Source organism: Pezoporus wallicus, unplaced genomic scaffold (assembly GCF_028554395.1).
Source record: "Pezoporus wallicus isolate ANWC-B61680 ecotype Strahan unplaced genomic scaffold, APGP_CSIRO_Pwel_v1 contig_6658, whole genome shotgun sequence".
NCBI classification, from domain to species: Eukaryota; Metazoa; Chordata; class Aves; order Psittaciformes; family Psittacidae; genus Pezoporus; species Pezoporus wallicus.
The window spans coordinates 6,118,152-6,142,610 of NW_026642312.1; the positions used below are offsets into that span (position 1 = coordinate 6,118,152).

Sequence of the window (24,459 nt, forward strand, 5' to 3'; positions counted from 1 at the left end):
CTAACAAAACTGGATTATTTGCATAGTGATAAAGGAATATTCTATAGGAAATCACTGATAAATTAACATAAACCTTTAACAGCAAATTACAGCTACATTAACAAAGAAGTTTGTTTCACAGCTAGTGTGACTGAGACTTCTAAGAAATTCAATATAATTTTATCAATGCATTCTGTAATACGCTTTGTTTAATTTGAGAGAAAGTGTTCTGTTGCTTTAAAGTTTCATTTTTTCTCTGCAGATTCTGTAGAAATAAAATGTATGCTTTTTGTGTCCATCCTGCCTTGTAGTGGGGATAATGGTTGTAGTTTTGCTCTCATTTTTGCTCGCATTTCTACTCTCATTTTAAACTCTTTTCTTTACTTTTTTTTTTTTTTTCAGATGACATTGGTCTTCTCAGGACACGTTTCTTTATTTTTGTTTAAAATTGAGTTAAACTCTTAACAGTAAAATCTCAATGTATGGGTATTTCTTTTCATGAAAAGTCTAATTTGACATCAGTTTTTGAATGATAAAAAAAAGAGTATCTTAATATTCAAATGCTCGAGCATCGTCTTCTTCCTCCAAGCCCTTTCTGGTTTTCTGGTGTAGAGAGATCGTGAGTTTTGCTTTATCTTTCACTTCCAGTATCTTAGCATCATTGAAGGATTTAACTATGATGCCATGGGGCCAAAGTTTCTATGAAATGGTGAAAACAACGTTGAATTTAACTGCTGCAACAGTACAAGATAGGAGCTTAGATGGTAAGAAATTTTGCTTCAGATTTTCATTGAAGTACCTCAAGCATGCTGGGAATACTCAATAGAAGTAACTATCCAAGCTTCTGCTAAATTCTTGAAGTACAAGGTCTAAGAATGAGCTATATTGCTGTAGTGTTAACCCATTTCTTTATTGATTTGTCTTTTAACTACTAAAAACTGAAGTGCATCAAACTCTGGCAACTATTTGCTAAATAAAACACGTTAGTCTCATATATTCGGTTTAGAATGATCTTTCAGTGATGAATTTTGGAAAGTGATGAAATCACTACAGAGGACAATTTCTTCCATTTGATAGGATAGCCTCTTGGTTTGGACATGTGTGTTAAGTATTGTGGTTGTTTTTCTTTAAGCTTCTATTGTTTTCTTCAAGCTTTTCTGTTGCTATAAATCCTGGTCTCACCTGAAGGGCTGTTTATAGGAGATGAGTTTAATTAGAGGAGGTAGGCTGGCCCCAGGACAACTCCTCAAGAAAAGGTCAGGAACAAGTTTTGTTGGCAAACTATCTGGTAACACATGATAAGATTCTACGTGTGGCTGTCTGCTCTGCATGTAAGGTCAGGGTAAGAATTATATGCAGTCTGAATCCCACTTCACCTGACAAAATGAAGACAGGAGTAGTAAAAGGGTGTTTACGTTGGAGACCTTGCACAGAGAATGAACTTGAATTTCTTGGGTCTTCTGGTATTCTTCTGATGTGTGCTCTCAGCAATGATCCGTACCCAGCCCATGCACACACATTTTCATGACTAGGTGCAGAATTAGATGCACAGTTTTGAATGGCACACTGCTTGGTCTGCTGGCAATCACTGTACAGGGGCATCTCACCATTGTCATAGGAACTGTCAGATTAACAGGCCTTGCCATAATACTAATGCACTCATGAATTTTATCCTAGTGAAACTGGTATTCAGGTACACACCACACTTTTTTTTTTTTTTTTTGGAAAAGTACATGGTACTTGGATGTCATCAGAAACAACGTGAACAAAAAGCAGGAATGATGCAAGCAGAAGGTTTTCTTTCTTTCAGGTTTTCACTATAATCTTTCTCTCTGGGATGTTTTGTGGAATCCACATGCAGTGAGAACAGAACTTGAATCCAGGTTTGGTTTTGATGATCTTCACATTGAGAAGTTACTAAGTTATACAGCACAATTAAGAAAGGTAAATCACTTGGAAATTTCAGTGTCACTCTTTTTCATCTTTGTTTTTATTTCTACCCTGAAGGGTTTTTTTTCATGCCTTACAGGAGCTATAGTCATATCTTACATTCATGAGGAAGCTATAACTCTCCTAAATATCCTGGGTTCACTCCCACCGAAACAGAAATGTATTTAGCTTCAGCTGAAATTTCTGCACATGAAAATATTGATAGATGTAGTTGTATTCATTAATGAATTTATGCTTCTATGAAGTCATTACTGAACACAGCAAGGTCCTGAGGTTTTTACCTAATCCTGTAGAGAACTCTGGTTTGTTTCACTAAGCTTTTAAACTAATTCCTAGACTTGAAGGTGCCTGGATTAATTTGTCAGGTAGTGTTTTTCATCTGGTTTGCTAGACAAAGAATGCCCGTGTCTTCTGTGTGTAAATTAAGGCACATCAGGAGTCCTTTTTTCTCAGTTGTGCAGTCTTGATATCAGTATACTTGACTGATGAGTCTCTCAGTGGGACTATTCAAACATACCAGTGATCTATCAAATTTTGAAGAAAGCCCTCTCTGAGAAAAGAGACTTTCTGGCCTTCTAGATCAAAGTGACCTGTTGTGATGGCTTGACTGCAAAACACTTGAAATGTTTTTGAATTTCAGCTGAAGTCCACAGTGATTGAACACAACACGTTGGTATTTATCTGAAATCTGTTTGTTCTTTGCCAGTACAGTCTGGAGTTGTACTCCAGAAGAGCTCACTATAAGAATAGCTTATTTACACAAAGGGATGAATTATTAAAAAATCCCTCACTTTTGAATGGCCTTTTAATGAAATATCAGTGTTGGCCAGTTTGATCAGCTGAATGGGTTTTGACTGCAGCCTGGTAGATACGGTTGGCTGTGTAATCCCAGGCAACTCGCTAGCTACTTAAGCTAATATCTTGATTTGTGTGATTGTGTTAGGGCATTGAAGACCTTCAGAAAGTATGAAGGGAAATATAGAAACCTGGAAATATCTGTTCTGAGCACTTTAATTCTGCATCTGAAGCCCCAGGTAGTTTGAGGCCAAAACTTCTGCAAAACTTTTAATAAATTTTCTAGTCACAATCAAGAGGAGTTAGGATGTCAAGTGTTTTAGAAAGGCATTAACAAGAATAATTAAAATGAGCTATATTATTTTTGTATGCTTTAATGACATTTATGTGATTGGGAATAATAAATCTTTCGACACAAAGTCTAGAAGTCAGGCTGTGAGGAAAAAATTCCGGCCTCTTGGCCACATTGCTGAAACCTGCCGACTTCAATTTAAAACTAGTCTGCTGCATGCAGTCATTGGTTCATATGTATCACTGTGCTGAGTGCTTTCCACATCAGTAATTTTAATACTGGTGAAGTTGCTTCAATACAGTTATTGTAGTATAGGGGTACTGTATCATTGTCAAGTTTGTTCAGCGTCAACCTGCAAATGACTATAGAAGTAATGCTGGGGTAGCTACATGGTGAAAATTCCTTGCATATACTAGTCTCATAATTCTGCCAGGTCTACAAGTACCCTAATGTGCCAGTGGTATTTTATACAGCACTCTTCATGTGGAATACTTTGAAGTATGTGCCCTAGAATATGAGGCTGGATTAAGTGGGCTTTGTTCTCACTGAAGGAGGCTATATTCTTTTTGTCACCAGATAAGTAAGTTGATAGCAGAGATAATACTCAGCAACTGTCTTGAGATACTCATTAATTTCTTATATCCTTGCCAGATTCCCACAGGAGAGACACTGGAGCAGTTTGTGTGCTTTGCTCTGTCGAGAGTGCCAAAAGATGAAGCAAATGAAGAGAATAATGAAGACGATTGTATTTCTACATGGCATGAGGCCAAAATATATCTTGTTCATGCTGTCAGCAAGCTCAGACTCTATGCACAGGTACGCTAATAAGTTAATAGATTAAATTCCTAATTTTTTGCATGTAATTGTCAACAGTAACTCGGTATAAAGATCTGACTTATCATCTGTTAAATGTTACTTTTGTAAAATTTTCATCTTGCTAATAAGACAAAGTAATCCATAGAAAGAATTGTTACAGTGGCAGTCTAATCTATCACCATGTGTCCACTTAATCAGATTCTGTCATTAACTCAAATACAGATTTGAAATCTAATAGGGAATATGGTAAAATATAATATGATGCAGAGGCCTAGCAGAAAGAAGTTTACTGTCTGACCTGAGCCTGAATTAAGGGCAAAACTGAAAGCAGACTACAGGCCTCCACTGATATAGTATACAATTAATTTATTTTTACTTTTCCTCCACTATCTCTGGCAATAGTAGCTGAAGCACGTTGCAGGGGATGAGAGTACATGTCTAGTATAGCATCTCAAAATTCTGCTCTGGCAGAACAACTTGGCATGCAGTCTCTAGGATGACATATGTGTAGTTCATAGAGAAAAGGATAAACAATTCAGATGTTTTTGAATGAGAACACTTCCCTAGCTGTCTTAATGCTGGTGTTTGTTTTTTCACTGAAATATGAGATTTTTTTAAATAAAATAATAGAAGTTGTGTATCAAGCTGCTGTGGAGATGTTTGCAATATCTGAAGAAAGCATGTAGAGCTTACTGTGTGTTTCCTCAAAAATGGAGCCTTTGATTTTTCTCTTGATAAAGGTTTCACTGATGTGTGACTTGAAGTAATAATTTGATTGCCCAAACTAATGCACTAATTTCTATTAGCTGCAGGAAAACTCATTAATAATTTCAGCCATGATTTAAAAGCTTTTCAGAAGAGCTGACATCCTTATGGTGGCAACTTGAAGTACTGTAAGCTGCTGGCCACTGGAAATTCCCTTGGGGAACAAAACATCTCTTATAGTAAAATTCTGTTATGACCACTTGGCATTAAATAAATTAATGGTGGAAAAAGGAAAGTAGTCAGTAGATTTGGCCAGGCCTTAGTATGCCTTATTTATTCCAGACTACACAATAGGAGCACGCAGGCTCATTTTTCTTCTCTCTGTGTAATGGGACACCAAAAATGTTGAAGCTGCTGCCTTCCATTTTCTTGTTAGTGTAGGCAGAAGCCCTGTAAGGGAAAGCAAGCTTTTGACTGGAGGTCTGCTTTTGATTGGTTTCAGCCTCAGGCTGTTTTTATTTTACCATTCCTGGGTCTGTGGGCAGGGACAGCACACCACAGGATGTTAGTTCTCCATATGATGTAGCATGTTACATAGGCAACTTGCAGGTCAGTTGAAACTGTATTGTAAATCAACCTCTGTGAGGCCAGTAATTTCAGAGTCTAGACACACTGTTAGGGAGAAAATTTTCTGTTATTAATTGCGTGTGTGTGCTTGGGTTTTTTTTAGACATGCAAGTTTGGTGTATTTTCTAAATAATAAAGCTTTGTTTTTTTAACAAGGTGCATTCTGTTTTGCATTCAATCTTCTAGGTATTTGAGCAATGGTTCAGCAACAACAGGTTCTCTCAGAAACTCCTTTTGGAACTTGAAAGAATCATAGATGATTTAATGTCTCGGTTTCTAGATGACAGGGAAGTCAGGAAACTTTTTGCAGAGATAAGTACCCTGATCCAGGAATGGAATAAGAAATCAGATGCCTACTTTTCAGAAGGATATACTGCATCTCATGATCTGTAAGTTATCTTTCTGCAACTTGTCTTATAAAATTCAGATCAACTGAATATTTATTTTGACATTACACTTCACTGATTTCTGATTTATAAATGAATTGAGAGATTCTGCACAGGACTTAAGCTGTAGATGCAGGGAGTTTATGTTTGTCAGAGGCTTATGAAAAGACTGTGGCAGAACACAGGAATTGATAATTCTCTTTCAAAATGCACATTGGATGATTTGTATCCCCTCTGGGAGTTATAATGTTGGTCTCAATTTGGCATTTGTATGGCTATATACTTGTAATAAATTGTTCATATCAAAACCTGTTCCTCATTAGAGGAGAGATGATCTATACTATACAAATCAACATCTGAGGATTAATCTGAAAGGTACAATCCATTATCTACTGTTAAGGGAGAGCCTGCAGTCAAATTGTTCAATAATTTATTTGTGCATTTTGGAATTTGGTTCTTTTTTTTTTATACAAGGAAACTGCTATACTGGTGCTGTTGTAAGAACCTACAAAGTAGATGATATAGTGACTGCACAACAGAAAAAAAGTCCCATAGCTTTTTAGCAACTTTATCTTTTTGTTTGTAGTACACAATGCCACTGTGCTCCACCTCTTTTGATTGCAGAATCCTGAATCTGGAGAGAATGAAGTCTGTACTTCAGGATGTACCTCAATGGCCTATTTCAAAGAGATTGCTTCTGGTAGATGGAGCCATAAGGAATGTGATAGCACAGTATTTATACTTCACTGAAGGTAAAGCTGAATGGTGGTTATTTGTTACTATCATTCAAATGACTTCCACATTATAACATGGAAAATTAGTAACATTCTACCTCTAGGAAGGCATTTGGGCTCTGCAATACATGTGCCCTGGGTTGGGGTTGGAAGGGACATTAAAGATCATCTTGTTCCAAACCCCTGCCATGGTCACCTTCTGCTAGACCAGGTTGCACAAGACACCATCCAACCTGGCCTTATGCTGGGGGCCCCAGAACTGGACACAGTACTCAAGGTTGGGGTTTCACCAGAGTGGTCTAAAGGGGCAGGATCACCTCCTTTTATGTGCTGGTCACACTCATTTTGATGTAGCCCAGGATATGGTTGGCTTTCTGAGCTGCGAGCTCACACTCCGGCTGATGATCCCCAAGTCCATGTCTCCCACAAAGATGTTAAACAGTGCTGGTCCTAATACTAACCCCTAAGGAATGTCACTCTTCACTGGTGGTACTTGGTCACTTGGTTGTCGAGCCATTGACCACAACCTTTTGAGTGTTGACTATCCAGGCAGCCATATAGGTATGAACAAGAAGTCTTGGTTTAGATTTAGGTGTAGCTTGGCTTTTCTGACTGGTCATTGCAAGTGAATCAAAATGGCCACCTTACAGACTGAAGAGCATTACTGCCTGGGGGCATTGGACTTATTAGAGGAAGCAGGGAAAGAGTGTTTTGGGGTTGCACAAGACAGTATGAGAGGTTTGGAAGGGGAACCAGAAGCGGGGAGATGAAATTATTTAGGTGGTTTGGGGAGTAACTAGGATGGGAAAACAGCAATAAGGTGACAAAAGAGGGGTCTCTCGTAATAAAGAGGCTGCTTGCCTGGCCATGCCCCTGACCATTGTAGATCTGTCCTGCTTTCTCTCTAGACTGCGCTTCTAATTCTTTTACTGGGTGAGATCTCTCTATTCTGGGCTCGTATACCCAGACGTCAGCAACTGTGGAGGGAGACTGAGAGGCAGGGGCATCTGCTGGGCAATCTGGTTGGCTGAGCCAAGCTGCTGGGGGGGATTGACACTGTGCGTGTACATATATATATATATATATATATATGTCTCTAGCAGACCTTCACCCTGACCAACCAGGGAGGTTAACAGGGTGAGGCCTTTGGTGCTGTTTGTGGGCATGCAAGTGCTGTATGTGTTGGTCTGTGTTGATCTATGTGGATGGCCATGTGCATTTACTGTGCATGCATTGGCTTGTGTGCCTCCCAGCCTTGCTGCTCATTGGACCACGGGGCATGGAGGTGTGACAGCTTGATCTTTGTAGGGCTACTGGATTTGGCAACTCAATAACATGACCTGGTAACATTTCTGTGGTTGTCTTTTCATTTGAGGAGAGAGAGATTAGTTTTGCTTCACAGCTTGAGGAATTAGGCAACCTTTCCATATTCCAGAAATTTTTGCTGGTTAAATCAACAGTTACATGTGGGAAGAGTTTATAACATTCATAGCTAGAAGCCCACACAGGACCTCATTTCCTTCCTGGAAATCATGAAAGGTCACTGAAGTTGTTTGAGCTACTCTGATATAACTATGAAAGTGGATAGGATCATGCTTTTGCTGGTGTAAGAAGACTTGTCTCTTCTTCCTGCCTTGTCTCCATGAGCCTTTTTCAGTGGTGGCACATGAGGGGAGCTGTCTTTGCTCCCCAGAAGTGCAGAGTGCAACTGCGTACGTCTTTTGTGCAAAATGGAGAGCTCAGGGCAGGGATGTCATCTAAACAAAATTGAACCTTTATACCTCTCTAACTGCTGTATTTTTAAACTCTGTCATGCACAGTTTTCTCTTCCTATAAGGATGTTTCCTACTGTAATATCCCAAAATTACTGTGCAGGTTAAATATTTTCTTTGTGGGGTGTGTGGGAAAAATGTCTTACAGACGCTTTACGTAGCCTGGAAAAACTGATTCCCTTTGCCCAAAGAGATGGATTCATTCATCTTGACATCAGAAAGCTCTTTGTGGAGCTAAAACAGGTATGCTTTTATTTGATATTTGTATGTTAATTTGCATAAAGCTCCAGAGGCTATTGGGGGGATAAAAAGTACTTGTTAAGTATTTTACTTTTTATTTGGCAGCATTCTGGTCCAACTTTACTTTGTACTCTTTTGTCTTTTGACATTTCATTTTAAGAATTAATATGGAGTGTGAATCAAATCTGTTCCTTCATCTTGAATTCATTTTTAAATTGACAGTATATTAATTAAATTTTAGATGTTGATGAGCAATGCTTCCTATGTTTGCAATGACCTGCTTACAATGTTTGAGAAGACCCTAAGACTTCCACAGGGCTCAGATGACATTGGCATTTTAGCAATATACATGTGCCCTGGCAATGGCTCAGAGGTGACCTTTAAGCTAGGTAACCAGCTCCAGTCACTAAAGGAATCTGTGAGTAGTTCTGACTTTTCTTGTGTTTAAGGCTTGCAGTGCCTTACTTATAATACTATTACAAAATAAAATGGATTAGCAGGGGTTGTAGCTTACTGCTTCTTGTTTGCTAATAATAAGTGGATGGGTAACTGATCATTTAAACTGATCAAAATGTGCTTGGTGGTTAGGCACAAGTGGTCTTAGTAAGTCTCCTGAGTGGATGTGACATTTTAGACCTGCTAAGTATCTGTGGCTTACAGAAAAAGAACTGGAAGGTTTGAAAGACTGCTCATTTAATCTCTTTTACATTGTATTTCAATAACATTAAGATTACAAATATAAGAAGCAGGACCAAAGGTGAGTTTCCTTTTTACTGGTTTCAAATATTGCTTTCTTTACTGTGAAAGGTCCTGCTTCTGCAGAAAGTAACTCAGGGACGACAGAGCCTGCCAGATCCAGAAATGAATGACTCTTTGGGATGGCAAGAAATAGAAGAACAGCTAACCAAAAATTATGCTTATTACTGTGAAATTAGTCAGTTGCTGAGCACAGAAGCACCATCTGAGGAGGATGTCCATTTCAGCTCTTGTCAGGAACAGCTGCTCTTCTCACTGTATGTATCTTGTGTACCCTTTAATACATAAAGATTCTGACTGGTACCAGCCTGGAATAAGGTATTATAACCAGTAACTGAATAAATAAAAAGGCTAAAATCCTGCTTTTTGCTTTTGATTGCCACCCAGTATTAACAATTCCCTATAAGCACAAACAGGAAGGTAGAGGATGATTTTTTTAATTATTATTATTATTTTTTTGTAGTAGCAGCAGTAGTATTGGAGAGTAGTAAGGGTGGAAATAGCCTGAGGATAGGCAGGTATCTAGGATTCTAAAAATCTATTCTTCCTTTTTATCTTCTCACATCCACGTATTTTCTGTTACTTTTCAGCCTGCTTCCTCGTATTGCTCTCTGGCACTGTGCTGCTCAGGATGCTTGGTAACTTGGATCTGAAAGACTCCTGGGAGATGCAGGGAAATATCAAAAAGAGGGTAGTTAGGAAAGCACAGTAGGAGGGGTACTGCAGCTTCAAGTTGCTTTCTCAACACATCAAGTAGTTGCTGTTCCTCTATTTTGGCAGAAAATCCATTCGTCTTTTTAAGTTGATTGCCATTTTCAGTGACTCAGTAATTCTACTGATTTGAAGTTTTCATGGTGCTAAATCAGACTATATTAGAGAAAAATCCCTATATCAATAAAGTACTTTATAATAAGGTAGTGTTTTACTTTTCCTGCTTGGCAATGTAAAGCATGAGAATAATACATTTAACGTGAAATTGCGTTTATATTGGACACGTGTTCTATGTCACAAACTTAAACATGTATAGAAGACAAATATCTACATTTCTTCTGTACATGAGATACTTGACAGAAGAGTTTTCTAAAACTATTAGCTCTAATCATTCAAGAATCTATGAGAAATTCCACAAGCTGCTTTGGCAGCAGGGATTAAATCCACAGATATTAATAACATCCCAGATGTTAGAAAATTGTTGTCATTTTTCTTGTCTATTGCTGTTGGTCAATGGCTGATTGCCTTCTCTCTCTCTCCCTGTTACTAAAAGACTAAAAAATGACTGTAAGGACTAGTTTTACATTCCTCTTTAGAGCATCAAACCTGCTGATAGAGCTTAAAGGTCCCTGGGAATAGATGCTTAAGTAACATTGAAGACCAAGAAAAACTCAGCGCTATTTGTATGTTTTGTTGTTGTGTTTGACTGATTGGTTTCTGGTTTGGAGTTAGAACGATGTAATACCTATGCTGTCGTTTTCTTTAGCTAAGGACTCTGCTATTAGACTGCCTGCTTGAGTTCCCACTTAAGTCAGTAGGACTGTCTGTACACATAAAGTAGCAATAGAATTTAGCTAGAGATTTTGCAGAGAAACAGCATGTGTTCACAAGGTAATTTGACTTTGAAAGAAATCACTGGTTTAATAATGGTACCCTTGTTTTCTGTGTCATTTCAGAACTAATAATACACTTGAAGAAATTTTGTTTGTTTTTGAGAATAACCCATACTGGGAGGATTTAGCAGCTTTTGTCAGTTGGATGTGTGAGGTAGCTCAATCCATGAATGAAAAAGCAGCAGGCACCATGGGAGGTCAGTCAGGTGAGGAAAGAGCTACTGCACATCATAGGTTTTATTCTGATGGTTCCCTGTGTGTTGTAAGGTACTGTATTCCTTGGAAAGGGAAACGATGATGATTTTTATATTTGTAAGCCTGTTTGTGTTTCCATCAATCTTAGGATTCATCAGCTCACTGAAACATTAGCAAAGAAAAGTTATAATATACAGAGCCTGACTCTGGTAAACAGCTATGATTTTAGTGACAGATAGAGAATTTTTGGGTTGTCCATTTCTACTGGGAAAATTCCAACTGGTTGAACCTGTGGAGTGTCTACTTTTTTTTGACATGTCTCTTGATGTTGACATTTTCATTTTTCTCTGCAGATGAGCTAGAAGCATCTTTATGTTCTAGACAAAAGCTCAATTTGGAGACCATTTTAGGCCATTATTTAGCATTTCTGCAAAACTTACCAGATTATTCCTCATTTATTTCCTGGGCACGGTAAGGTTCAATTTAGTTTCTTTATTTAACTGTTTTCCAGAAATCCTTTATCCCACCTCCACTTTGGACTTTTGCAATTGTTGATAGTTACCCTGCCTCTTTTCACCAAATGACTGATGGTTTTTGGTATTACTGGGAAGAAACAGAATTCTACAAAGAAATTTACGATTTTGTGGCTGTCATTCAAAGGTGTTAAAAAAGACTTCTCCATCTTTGGTGTGTTATCAACAGTAATCAAAGTGGTATACTCCTGACAGTTCTAATGTAGTGTAACAAGGCCTTCTTGTCACTAAGTTACTTGCATTATAGTCCTCCTAATATCTAGATGAACAGTGAAACCAGAGCCATTTAATCATCACTCTGTTAAAAAAAAAAATTAAAATATTCCTAGTTTAACAACTTCGGAATAATTGTTGAGTGTTGCCTCTGCTACTAAGTGCTAGTATTTACCATGCTATGCTGGTGATCACAGCTGTTAATAGATAAGAATACTTTCTGAATTATATTTCTGGACTTTGAACTTTATTTTTCATTGTGCTGATATTTCAGCTCTTTGCCGAACCAGTTCCTTCTTTAACTTATCGAATGGAAATAGCCACTATCAATGCAGTGAAAGATGAAGAATCAAAAGCTTAGATGTTCTTAATATCTACCTTAAAAAAACCCACAGGTTGCAGAATGCAAATTGCTAACTTCAATGTTGAGTTACACTTAAATACACTTCTTACAATGTGTATTTAAGTTGCTAAGCTACTGTCCATCATATTTGAAAAATCATAGCAGTCAGGTGAAGTTCCTAACGACTGGAAAAAGGGAAATATAACCCCCACTGTTTCTAAAGTATGCGCTATTTTCTTTACACAGTAGGACTTAACAAAATCAGCTAACTTGTTTGGATTTTTGTGCTATACATGCAGAGGTATTTCTTTGACTAGGAAAGAGGTTCTGTTTGGGGAATACTTTTTTTTTAATGGCTGACATCTTGGTTTCTCTCTTGTAGAAGCCATACCAGTAAGTGACACAGAAATTCCCTCACAAAGCTTTTTAGTCATGTGTGGTGTTCTGCATTTTAGCAATTAAACGAAAACATATTTCAGAAGGTATTTTCATCTTGAGATCTTGCATTGGAATGCTCCTTCTCCTTACACCTCAGTCGTCACCAGTCTGACAGAACTAGTAAAAATTTTTTTTTTGATAGACAGTATTGACACAATGGAAACACCATTTGAATTTTTTACAGTGATTTTATGTGTGGTTTTTTGTTGTTGTTGTTGTTGTTGTTTGTTTGGTGTGTCCTGTCTCATTTCCCCTCCCCCCAGTATTAAAATGACACTGTTCAGCTATCAATCAGTGAACTGGAATGTTTTGGCTTTCAGTATCTATGATAAAGCAAAAAAAAACCAAAAAACCAAAACAACCCCAAAACCTCATTCTGAATTAATGGAAAATTAGAGAGTCTGATTTTATTGATAGTTCCTTTCTTTAAAATAATTAGTCTGTGAAGCATAAAAGCTTTGCTCTTTTCAGCAGCTGAAAATGTGACATGCTTAAATTAAAGGTGTTTGACTCTCATGGCTTACAAGGTGGATTATAATTACTGATCAGTGCATGCTTCTTTAACCTAGCTGCCTACACTGAGGTTTTGATTTGAATGTGCTGTGACTTTTCAGTGAGTTCTTTCACATTTTTGTAAAACAAAGTAATTGTCATTTGTGCTGTTTTAGGTTTTGTGGTAATTGTTTTATGACTGATAATTAAATGATATTTGAACTTCTTTAAATTGAATAAAACTATATTCTAAAATTATATAGTATCTAATTAACCAATTATTGTCTGCCTGCTACATAAGTAATAAGAAAAATCTTGTGCTTAATTTTTCAGGATTTTGACATCCTTCAAAGAGTTCTTGAAGAGAGAAGAAAACTTAACTATTTCTGGTGAAAAGGATATAGATCATCTTTTTCATCTGGTAGAAGTCATAGAACATATTATAATGCTTGATTTCTCAGCTTCTTCAAACCAGTCTCTAATTGAAAATGTCTTGAATAATACAATTACATGGATGAAAACTTTTGGTGAGGGGAAGGAAACTGCAGTTTCTGAACTCCTTAATGAGCTGCAAGAAAATTTCCAGCCTCTTCAGCGATTCTGGACGAAAGAGAGGATAGAAGTTTTCTGGCGTATAGTGAAAGTTGTATTCTCTAGGCTCTCTCATTTGAGGCAAGTGGAACAGGAGGAGGTATTAGAGGCCTTATCTAGAATTTCCATTACAGAAAATAAAATCCATAATAGAAGTATACTATTGCTCCAAAATATCCTGACTAGTTGGCCACAGTTAAATATTGCTGCTTTGAACCATCAAAAACACTTAAGTGAAAACTTCCTAAGGAATCTCTATGAGGTTGGATTGTTGGCTGATGATCATGTCAATGTTTCTTTCAGCAGAATTCATAGGGTTAGTAATGCCTCCTCTTTATTACTCTCAAATGCAACTTTTAGATACCAAGTACAAGAATTGGGAGAAATTGTGCATGGTTTCTTCAAAAACATCCAAAAACTAAACAGCAATAGTGTGGTCTCACTTGTTCCAATACTTTTCTCTTTGTATCAGAATGAAGATCTCATCTTAAATGTTGAAAACAATAACACTCTGTTAACAGTTCTTTATGAGAGTTTGAAAGTTATATCATCTTTTCAAGAATGGCATGATTTCCAAGATAGGGATAAAGTTTTTGATTTGCTGTCTGAAACTTTTGATGTTCTCTGGAACTTCAGTAGTAAATCTCTCTGTGAAAAGTTACTAAACATTTACAACTACACGGAATTTCAGGCCCAGTCTCTTGCACAGAAAGGAAAAAAAGATATGCATGTTGTCTATAGCACTCTGAGCAGCCTTAAAACTTTGTTTATAGATGAAGAGCTCCAAAGAGATGCCTTTTGTTATTTGGAACAGTTTCTTGATATCTCCCCAGAATGCCTGTCACATAATGAGTGCATTGATTTTTATCTCTCAGACATTACTTCTGATGATTATTCAGCAGAGGTTTACAGCTTACTTCTGCTTTCACTGGACAGTGTTCTGTCTAATATAACAAACTTGGGAGATAAGGGAAGTGTGCCTTATGCTTTGCACTGCACTTTCACATGGCTTCAAACCTGGACAGAGATTTTTGAAGAAGCATCCAAAATCTTAAATTTGAATTCAACCTTTTTTGTCTGTCTAAGAGATGATTTGGCAAATCTCTCTGAAAGTCTTTTAAATGCAACTCATGATAAACTGTGCAATAGTACAGCTATGGTTATTGTTGAAACGACAAGAGCAGCAATGAATCAATTAAATATAATATTTGAAGGAGGTGGTGATTTAAATGACTGGAAAGATTTTGAAGCTTTCCTTGCCAATCTTCAAAATGTATTTAATGATGAAGTTGATGTCACAAGCTTACTTAAAGGTAACAGTTTAGAAACTGGTTTAGAAATGATGGGACTCATGATAACCGAATTGCAGAAATCTCTACTAAAGGTTGTTAATGGAGAGATTTTGAATTCTTGGCTTGATACTTTAATCTCAGAGAGATCAGGAGAATCTGAGGTAGAAGATAGGGGTGCTGGTGTATTTTCCATTGGAAATTCCCTTTCTACTCTTCTCAAGCTTTCCCAAAAGGAACTTGGAATTATTCTCACTGAGATGAAAGACGCATCTGCTTTCTTTAAGAGTGTACTTCAAGGAAAATATATGGTCTGCATCAGTGTTTTCCAGAATATTACCAAGCTATTTTTGGACAATACTCTGAAAGACACAAGCCATTTGCAAACAAATTTTTCATCTCATCTCAATTCCTTACTAAACTTTTATAGTACAGTGGATGAAGCAGAGGATTGTAACAGATGGATACATGGATTCCGTAATCTCAGTGAAACTTACAAGTCACCTTCCCACCTTGAAAGTGCAAAACATATTTTATTTTTGCTGAAATCTCTAGAAAGCATTGAGACAGGTACTAAGCTAATGCATGTGATGGACATTGTTAATTTGGTTTTTAATTTGATATTCCCTGAATGTTCTGTAACTGGTTCTGATGTGATTTGTCTAAACGTTTATTTCGGTATTGTAGCAAAAGCTTTAAAAAATATTCATCCTGAATTTTATGTAAAAGATTACATTAGTGTGCTTGAATTTATTTTTATGCTTTTAAGTAACTCTGGAGGGCAGATGGCTGTCAATGATTTAGTGGGGCACTCATGGTATGCATCAAATAAGACCCATTTTATTCAGTCAATTCATGGATTTAACAGGACTTTGAGGACGTTCCCTAATTCTTTTCACTACGATCAGCTTTCATCAGTAGAACTTTTGGCAGAAATACAAACTCTTCTGAAAAATAAAACTTTTGAAGTTCAAGAAAACAGCTCCTCTCATTTAGATATTGAGGTTGAACCTTTCTTGCATCAGAAAAATACCACTTTGTTGATGGAGTTCTTTCAATATATGATTAGTAAACTTGACTTAGAGGGTGAATACAAAACATTTCTCCAGGAACTGATAGAAACAGCAGCTCTAAATATTGAACTGTTAAATAAAGCGCTTAAAATATTCAAGTCTTCTAGTTTTACTGGCTTTCCATTAAGAGATGATAAAGAGTTTCTAAAGCGCATGGTAGTCTTGGTGCAGAACATGAAGAGCATGGATGTTGAGTTCTTGATAAGACAATTCAAACAAGTCCAGAGGAGCCTGGATAACTTCTTTAAAAATATCAAACCTTTGTATATTGAGAACTCTGAGTTAAGAATGTTGACAGACTGGTGGGATGCATTTGAGAACAATTCATGTAATTGGAACCTGACTGGCTTATGGCAAATAACAGCACTCTTTGAACAAGATGAGCTCTATGATGTAGAAGAGATTTTCCATTTCCTCCTTGATGTCATCAGTCTTACAGAAAGATTAGCTCATGGAAACATCACGGAAGCTCTAACTGAAATCTATGCTTTCATACTGACTCAGGAAGAAAAAATGCCAATGTTTTCTGAAGAGGAGTTCTCTAATCAAGTAGAAAGTCTTCTGATGTTACTGGAGACACTGAAAGCTACGTCTGATGAACCTGCAGAAGCCTCAGTTTGTTTTTCTGCAGCATTCTGCTGGAGTCTCACAACAGCAACACCTCCCACTTTTACACCTTGTGACTTAGTGTATACCAATTATACCCTTAATTACAGTGCAGTCATTGAAGTAATTAAGGAGCTGAAACTCATCACTCTGGAAGACAGTTCCTCATGCACTATGGAAGACTTTCAGATGGACATCACTCGGAATCTGACTTGCTTTTTTTATCAGATCAAAGAATGGAACTCTATTCTTTTGAAGTTTTCTGAGCTGCATCATGTAAATGGGTCAGTTCTTAAAGAGCTTCTAGATTTTTGGAATGAGCTGTCCCTCTACGCTGTGCCACTGCAGGTGAACAATACGTATTCAGTCAACTGTTCTTCTACAACAAAGAGACAAGTGGCTTTACAAATTATAGAAACACTGGGCAGTATAGCAGTGGCAGAAATGGAGGTGGCCAAAAGTGTTATTGAACAGCTAGATGATCTTTATGGTGGTCTAAGTTGGAACAGACACACAAGAACATCACTTATAAAGACTGTTCTTACTAATGTTAAGAATATGACCAGTGAAGTTTCTGGGCTTCTGGATACAGAAGCTGTCCTTTCTTTTCTTTCTTTAATTCAGCCTTTCATGATGCTGTCTTCTGTTGGGAACCAGACATACTCAACGCTTATGGTATTATCAGCTTTAAATGGAAACAGTAATATGTCTGATAACTTTGAGAACTTCTGGTTGCCTGTAGTTACAAGTGTAGAAGATTTATTGGTGAATTTGAATGTTAGACACTTACTTGCAGTGATAAACCAAGAGTTTCAGTTATTAAGGTTAGTCACTGGACAGTCCTCTTCAATGGATCTTGATGTTTTAATACACCAGTTTAATGCATCATCTGTAACTCCTATGTTAAGAAATTTTGAAGACATACAAAAGATCATGAACAGCTTTGTATGCGAATGTAACAGTAAAAATTATTTTAAAATAATACATTCTCTAATTCTCCTCATGACTAATGAAAATTCAGCGAATGACCTATTGCTGGTTGTGAAAGATGTTATTGACTTTCTGGAGATATTCCAAAATAAGCCTAAGAAAGATTACACTAGTATGTTGTTTGTTGATGGTCATCTTAGCAGAGAAAACTTGAATCATACTGCTAATTCAGTTTTGCTCAAGAGTCTCCTTCATATAATTGCTGATCTTGCTGTTACAGAAGAATTACTCCATCCAAACAATATTGAGCTTCAGGCAGCTGATTTCACTGATTCATTTTTTGGTAACACAAAGAATAGAGAAGTCTCTCTTCAGTCCCAAAACAGAACTCTGGAGTTTATGCAAGAGATCTTGCAGATGATATTTCAGTCTACCACAGGGCATGACAGGAACAAAATAACCTTCCTGCTAAAAGATTTGCATAAGGATATAATAACAGAAATTAGGTGAGTGTTTTCTATGTACTCTGACAGTGTGCTGACAATGACAGAAGGGGTCCTTGTTTGTAAACAGCTCAATCAAAATTTTTAAGTTAATTACTGTCTAATTTCAGATTTGTGCCTTTGAGTAAAACACTACTGTATTTGAACTTATATTATTCAGACCAGGCATATGTGATATGATGTTATATTTTGTGGGCCAGGTTACAGATGTGATAAGTCATCTGTATTGATACTCAAGGTGGTTTCTTTGGAATTACTACAGAAAAAAATGTTTGAAGATATTAGTGTTTTAAAATCCTTGCAGGCATGAACATTGAACCAACAGTTATTAGCGGCCAACAGTCATATTGGCTATGGAGGTAAATATTAAGAAATGCTTGGGATTAATTCTTTGTGTTTTTTTTTCTTTCTTTCTATATCCAGACGTAGATATACTGTATTTGAAGTATATTCAAATTAAATAATGTTGATGACTTATGCAAACATGATGACCCTTTTAAGGCTATGCATATAAGGTTAAGTTTTTCATTTTAGCAAATACAGTTTCTGAAGGAATCTTGAGCCAAAGATCTTTTTTACCAGATTGCTCACATCAAACACAACCATCATGAGAGGAAACTCTGCTTCAGGAAACTGTTTACTAACAACTTCTTAAACTACTGCTAGACTGGGGTAATACTCACTGAATGAATCCACAAGGCGGTTGCTCCAAACAGCTTTAGGGTGTCTTGCTGGTGGACCTACTGATCCTACTGCCATGGACCAGCTGAGAAATGGCATACTGAAGCTGATGCATGACTCTGGTGTGTTATTTAGACCTTTATGATTAAATTTTATGCAAATATGCAGAAACAATAGTCAGCAGGGCCAGGTATTAGCCAAATATGTTAAAAAGTTGAAAGCAAATACTAGAAAAGTGGTTTCTTTCCCTCAAATGCTGATTATCAGAGACTTTGGGTATTTGCCAACAAGTCAGTATGTGCTGTGGGATTTCAGTATTTCTAAAGCTGTTATGATTTTGCTTATTTTGTAAAAGTACTTTCTAACACTTCTAAGGTCTGATGACTTGCTACCATGATGAAAAACTGTTTGTTTTAAAAGAAAGTATATTTTGATTTTGAAATAGTTCAGACAAATGTAAAAACTGTTAATACTGAAATCCTCATATGGTCCATTGAAGATTGCAACCTATCATAATCACTTGTTAAAAATTTTCTGTGGTACCTTTGTAATGAAAATAATGTTTTCTTATTAATCTTTTTACAGAGCATCTAAAATCTGCGAGATTCTTCAGGAACATTTAAGCCCTCCTAGTGTCCTACTCTTGCAGAAATTGCAGTTTACCATTTTGAATGTTCTTAAAATCTTTTCAGGTTGGTTACCACAGCAGTGACAGTACGGGTTACTGTATGTGTTAGTAGAGTAATGGTAAGGCTTTAGTCTGAGCAAGCTTTTGTAAAAATAAGTTAATTTGAATGATGGCAATGAAGGCAAGCATGCTCATGCCTGGAAATTAAACCAACAAAGTTTGCTACTCACTGGAGGGCTAATAACATCCTGTTGTTTCCACAGGGAAATAGGATTAGGACAGTCTGCCTGAGAAGGAGGTTAGATGTGGTTAATATAAGCAGCTTCTCAGAGTTATGCTTCTTGCTCACAAAACAAAAATGAAGTTTTCTTCTTTGGTTCTGTAGCAAGTATTGCTGTTCTTATTACTGACCAGGAAAGTGTAATGGAGAAGACTAATGAAAATTGAATCAAACTAGCCCTTCTTGTCCCCTAAAATGAGAAATCTGTCCAGAAATATGTCTCAGTGCCTTAACACATGACTTTCTTTGCTTTTAAGTTATTTTTGTCCCTTATTATTTGGTTAACTTTTCATATGATCACAGTAATTTATTATTTTTTGTAGACTAGTAAGCCTGGACATTTTCTCTTACAGAAGAACCAGCTGTCATTAACAACCTTTTCTGCGTTGTTACAAAATGTAAAGATGGATTAATGGGTCACTTACTCCTCTCTGTCATGGAAGGAATCACTCTGGTTCAAGATCATTATCAGGTCTGAGTAGATTCTACACCAACAAGTGTACTTTACAACATGCATTAAAATTTGGAAACTGATCAATTCCTTCCCCCCCCCCCCCCCCCCCCCCCGCTCTTTGAATGATGAGTTGACAGTAGCTGTACAAAGATGAGGTTTGTGTGTGTACAGCTCTGATGCCTTTGATAGTGACACCCAGAAGGAATTCCTATAAGTAAATATTGGTGAGCTTTGAAAGCTGTAAATATAACTAGAATTACTGGAATTCCTATAACTCAAATAATGAAATTGCCATTAAATACCAAGCAGCAGCCTGTTCCTTTAAATGTTGTGATCCTGCTAATTTCATAAATCAGATGACATTTATACTTTGAAATCTTCACAAGAACAGTGTGAAATCAAGCTAGATACAAATAAACTTCTTGATCAGAGTTATTCCAGCTAAAATAGCAATTGTGGTCACCAGTTGGGGTCAGTCTGTTTTTCAACAGCGTGTGAAATTACCAGCAGGAGAGAGTAACTTTTGGCATTTTGAGACTCATCCACAGTTGGAAGCACGCCTGTGGATAGAACATATATGCGTGCACACAGAGACAAAATACTAAAATCATGCTTTCATTATAGAATTTGCCTCCTCTTTAGGAAATAGCTCTTCTATTTTGTCTACCTGGACATTTTGCCAATGTGAACAGCAATGTTTTGAGGTAAACATGTGTCAGAGACATCACTCATATCTCAAAGTAAACTTCTGCTGAACAAATGCATTTCTGAAGTCACCACAGTTCTATGACCTACATCAGCAACCATTAAAAAAATATTGCAAAATCAGAAATGTAAATGTGCAAGAGAAAAAGTAAAGGTGAATATTACACAAAACATAATGCAAGAAAGACTTTGGATATGGATATCCAGATATTTTGGTCTGCTGAATGGCAACTGATGTTTGTCTAGACTTTTTTTTCCTCTCTTTTTTTTTTTTTTAAAAAGATAAAATGGTCAGCCTAAACCAAACAAAACAAAAAGCAAAGATTATTTAATTTTGAAATTAAATTTTGAATTCAAATGATGGCATTTATGTTAATGCATGAATCTCCTTGATAGGTTAAGTCATGTTCACAAATATTTTTGGTTGCTTCCAAAACTCAAATCTTTGAATATTCTTTCATTCTTGAAAATCCATTGCCCACTTTCAATTACAAATACAATGATTAAAATAGTATAACCTTGCTCATATTCTCATTTGAAAATACGCATCATCTAGTCACCAAGACCTGCTACTTCAAGCAATAACAGCATCTCAGGGATTTGCTAACCCTATGATCACTGTGTTTTGCAGGATATTGAAAGAATGTGGCCTGCTTTTAACAAGGGGGATTGTGAGATTATGGCATATATGAACCAAAAACTTTCCAATATTTTGGAGAGCTTCCTGAGAACCATGCAGAATACCAGCAATGGCAACTGTGAATGTCAACTAACTTTGGGGAATGTACAGAGACAACTGCAAATGTAAAACCTTTTATATTTTCACAACCTAAACAGTTCTTGTTAGAGATGTTACGTTGTGCATGCATCTGTGTCCTAAATTATGTAGTTACAGGAGAAATGTTGTTTATCAAAGTCTCCTTAAGCTTTGTTCATTTAACTGAAAATCGAATGAATGCATTGCACAAATTATTTAAGTAATTTAGCAAAATTCTGGATATTTCTAAAAGCCCTTATACTTTTTGTTTGCTGCTCCACAAGTAGAATGCTTTGGATCACAAATAAGAAAATTTTCAATCTTCCATGCCCTCAGTTGAATCAAAATTTTGATATCTTAATTTTTTACTTAAAGCTGTTTTTCTATGGTCTTGTCCTCTCAGCAGCTGGATGTCTCTTGCAAAATGTTAAATATTCAAATCAGTTCAGTCAGAAACACAGGATGGTATTTTTAAACTGACAGGATTGAACTCCAGATAATTTCAGATATTTGCTCAACCCTGGAGGAAAAATAGTAGCTTTTAAGTATATGAATAAAACTGCTACTGTAGCTTATTTCAAACTTGCTGTCAGTTAGAGGTGATCTTTGTTATAATTGTTGCTATACTGGTTTGACTGATGGATTATTTTCATGATTGCTTTGAATGGTCTCTGAATTCTAGTAAAAATACAAAAGAATTTGAACTTTTAGACTGTGCTTTTATGGACTATAGACTCATGTCCAGTTTTGAATGGTAAATAATTCCTGATGTGTGTAAACCATTACTTAAATTACCCTTAGATAGACTTTATTTGTCCTGAACTGCAGTGCTTTGTATCTCTAAGTTTCAAAAATGTGTGTTTAGTAAGAAACATGGAAGTGAGACATTGCTAGACCTGTGCTTTTCCATAAGCTACGGCTTGCTAGAGGCTTAGCCATTGCAGGGAGATATCTACATTCACAGTCTCACTTAGGCATGAAATATGGTGATCCCTACACCATATAAATACAGCCTGAGAAGGTCTGTATGGTTGCATGCACAGTGTGTGCACGTAGAGCCTAATGTGACCCTTTTGCCTCATTTAGTGACTGTTTCATTATTCACATCATTATACATAGTAATGGCAATCATTTCTGATAAACTGTGAAACTAAGGCTATCATTTCAGGGTGGCTGAAAATTTGGAGCTACATTTGTCAGAAAATCCTGCAGCAGAGTTTCTCAGCAATTTTAATCTTTTGAATGGTGGGTTCAAGTTTTCTTCTCTTTTTTACAAGTCACTGCTGTGCAATTTTGTAGGACAATAAGTTTTTCATTGTTCCTCAGACTTTCAAGGGATGCAACGTCTGGAGACTACTGACTTAATGTAATGTATTTTCATGGTACTTGTGTGCCCATACATGTGCTTGCATAGGTTACTCTGTCAGACCTTGTCCAATAAGATGCACAGATTCATTAGAAAGAAGAGGGGACTTAGTGGAAGAAGAAAATCTTAAAGGACTAAAGACTACTTCATTAATTTCAGATGTTCTCATAATATAGGGATGTGAGGTAGCCCATGCTCCTACAGGATAATGCAAATGGATACACAAGCCCTTCAGTCTTCCAGGAGAGTGACCTTTACTTTTGAAATGAAAGTGAATTACACGATATGAAGTTTTTGTGTCCTTTATCACCTCTTAAAATAAATCTAATGAAAAGGGTACAGTCTGTGGGCAATTTAATTAAGCAGATTGGTACTGTTGGCACTATTTTTCTTCTCTTCAGGTATGAAAGTCAAAGATTGTGTGCAGAATCTTACTCAGCTGAGGCTGGACATTGGCTCTTCTGTGAATATTTCTGAGGAAACTATAGGTGCCATCTTGGCAGCCAGTATCTCTCATTCAAAGGTAAAACATCAGAAAAAGATACTATGTTAACAGGTCAACCTATATATAGCCTGATGCACCAACCAAAACCAAACCATTTTGTTTGTGTGGAATCTTACAATTTTTCACCTCTATGCAGGACATTTTGTGAGATTTATGCCTTCAAAATAATAATGTGATGCATTAAGAGATCAATTCATAGCAGCACATCTTTTCCTCTAAATATCACTGCTTCATTACTTTCAGCAGTGTTCTACCCTGTGTGCTGACATGGAATTTGAGCTTTGCTATCCTGGTACTGTAGAAAAAGTGAAGGTTCCTGGAGAAAACATTTTGCATCTTCCCACTTCTGATCTTTGCAGTATGGAGCTGTCTGATTTGATATTTTTTTTTAATTCCTTTGTGTGCTTATTGGTGTTCTCGCATTATCTTACCAGTATCTTGCCTTAACTCCGCTTTATCTGATCTCCCTTGTGTATTGTCTAAAGGGTGGATTGTGTAAGTTTTCTGAGTAAAGGACTGGGTGTGTAATCACTGCTTCTGTTCCCTGTGGTCCAAGTAATTAGTAAAAATCATGAAAAATGATAGCTTACATGTTCGCTATCTTGTTAATATTTGTGTGACTGAAAAGTTGGGGCACATTTTGTATAAACTAATCAGGACAATCAAGCAGCCACTGGGTGTCACTGATGCTCCACTTAGAATCATAGAATCATGGAACAGGGTTGGAAAGAACCTTAAAATCATCTAATTCCAACCCCCATGCCATGGGCAGGGACACCTCACACTAAGCCATGTCACCCAAGGCTCTGTCCAACCTGGCCTTGAACACCGCCAGGGATGGAGCATTCACAATTTCCCTGGGCAACCCGTTCCAGTGCCTCACCACCTTTACAGTAAAGAACTTCCTTACATCCAATGTAAACTTCCCCTGTTTATGTTGCAGAAACAGTTGTAAGAAGCTCATGAAAAGTATGGCTATTACAAAGGCAGTTCAGACCATCATAACTACTTCTAGATGATTTGTTCTTTTGCATCTCTGGCAGTGTGACTGCCTTTATTGTTAGCTTGTTGTTTTGACACTAGTAAATTGTAATGAGAGAAGTCATCTTGAAATGATTCAGTTAAATGGGATTTGGTACACCTTTGATTTGCTGGAATTATAAGGGTGATTGACTTTATTTTCAAGTGACTTTCTATCCTTATTTTTTTGCCGAAGTCCTA

General features: G+C 36.8%; 1 protein-coding gene across 2 annotated transcripts in view; it reads left to right on the forward strand.

Moving 5' to 3' along the window:
• The window catches only part of ABCA13 (ATP binding cassette subfamily A member 13), a 173,001-nt gene that overhangs the window by 18,120 nt on the left and 130,422 nt on the right, over positions 1–24,459 (forward strand). For both annotated transcript variants that reach the window (XR_008974827.1, XM_057428773.1), the window contains exons 7-22: positions 628–743; positions 1,790–1,923; positions 3,668–3,832; positions 5,351–5,553; positions 6,175–6,302; positions 8,205–8,299; positions 8,538–8,714; positions 9,104–9,309; positions 10,720–10,862; positions 11,205–11,322; positions 13,204–17,865; positions 19,129–19,235; positions 19,805–19,923; positions 21,242–21,414; positions 22,536–22,612; positions 23,135–23,256. Coding sequence is in view for 1 of the 2 variants with exons in the window: in XM_057428773.1 (XP_057284756.1) it covers positions 628–743; positions 1,790–1,923; positions 3,668–3,832; positions 5,351–5,553; positions 6,175–6,302; positions 8,205–8,299; positions 8,538–8,714; positions 9,104–9,309; positions 10,720–10,862; positions 11,205–11,322; positions 13,204–17,865; positions 19,129–19,235; positions 19,805–19,923; positions 21,242–21,414; positions 22,536–22,612; positions 23,135–23,256 (6,745 nt within the window). In the remaining variant the exon portion in view is untranslated. The remainder of the gene's footprint in view (positions 1–627; positions 744–1,789; positions 1,924–3,667; positions 3,833–5,350; positions 5,554–6,174; positions 6,303–8,204; positions 8,300–8,537; positions 8,715–9,103; positions 9,310–10,719; positions 10,863–11,204; positions 11,323–13,203; positions 17,866–19,128; positions 19,236–19,804; positions 19,924–21,241; positions 21,415–22,535; positions 22,613–23,134; positions 23,257–24,459) is intronic.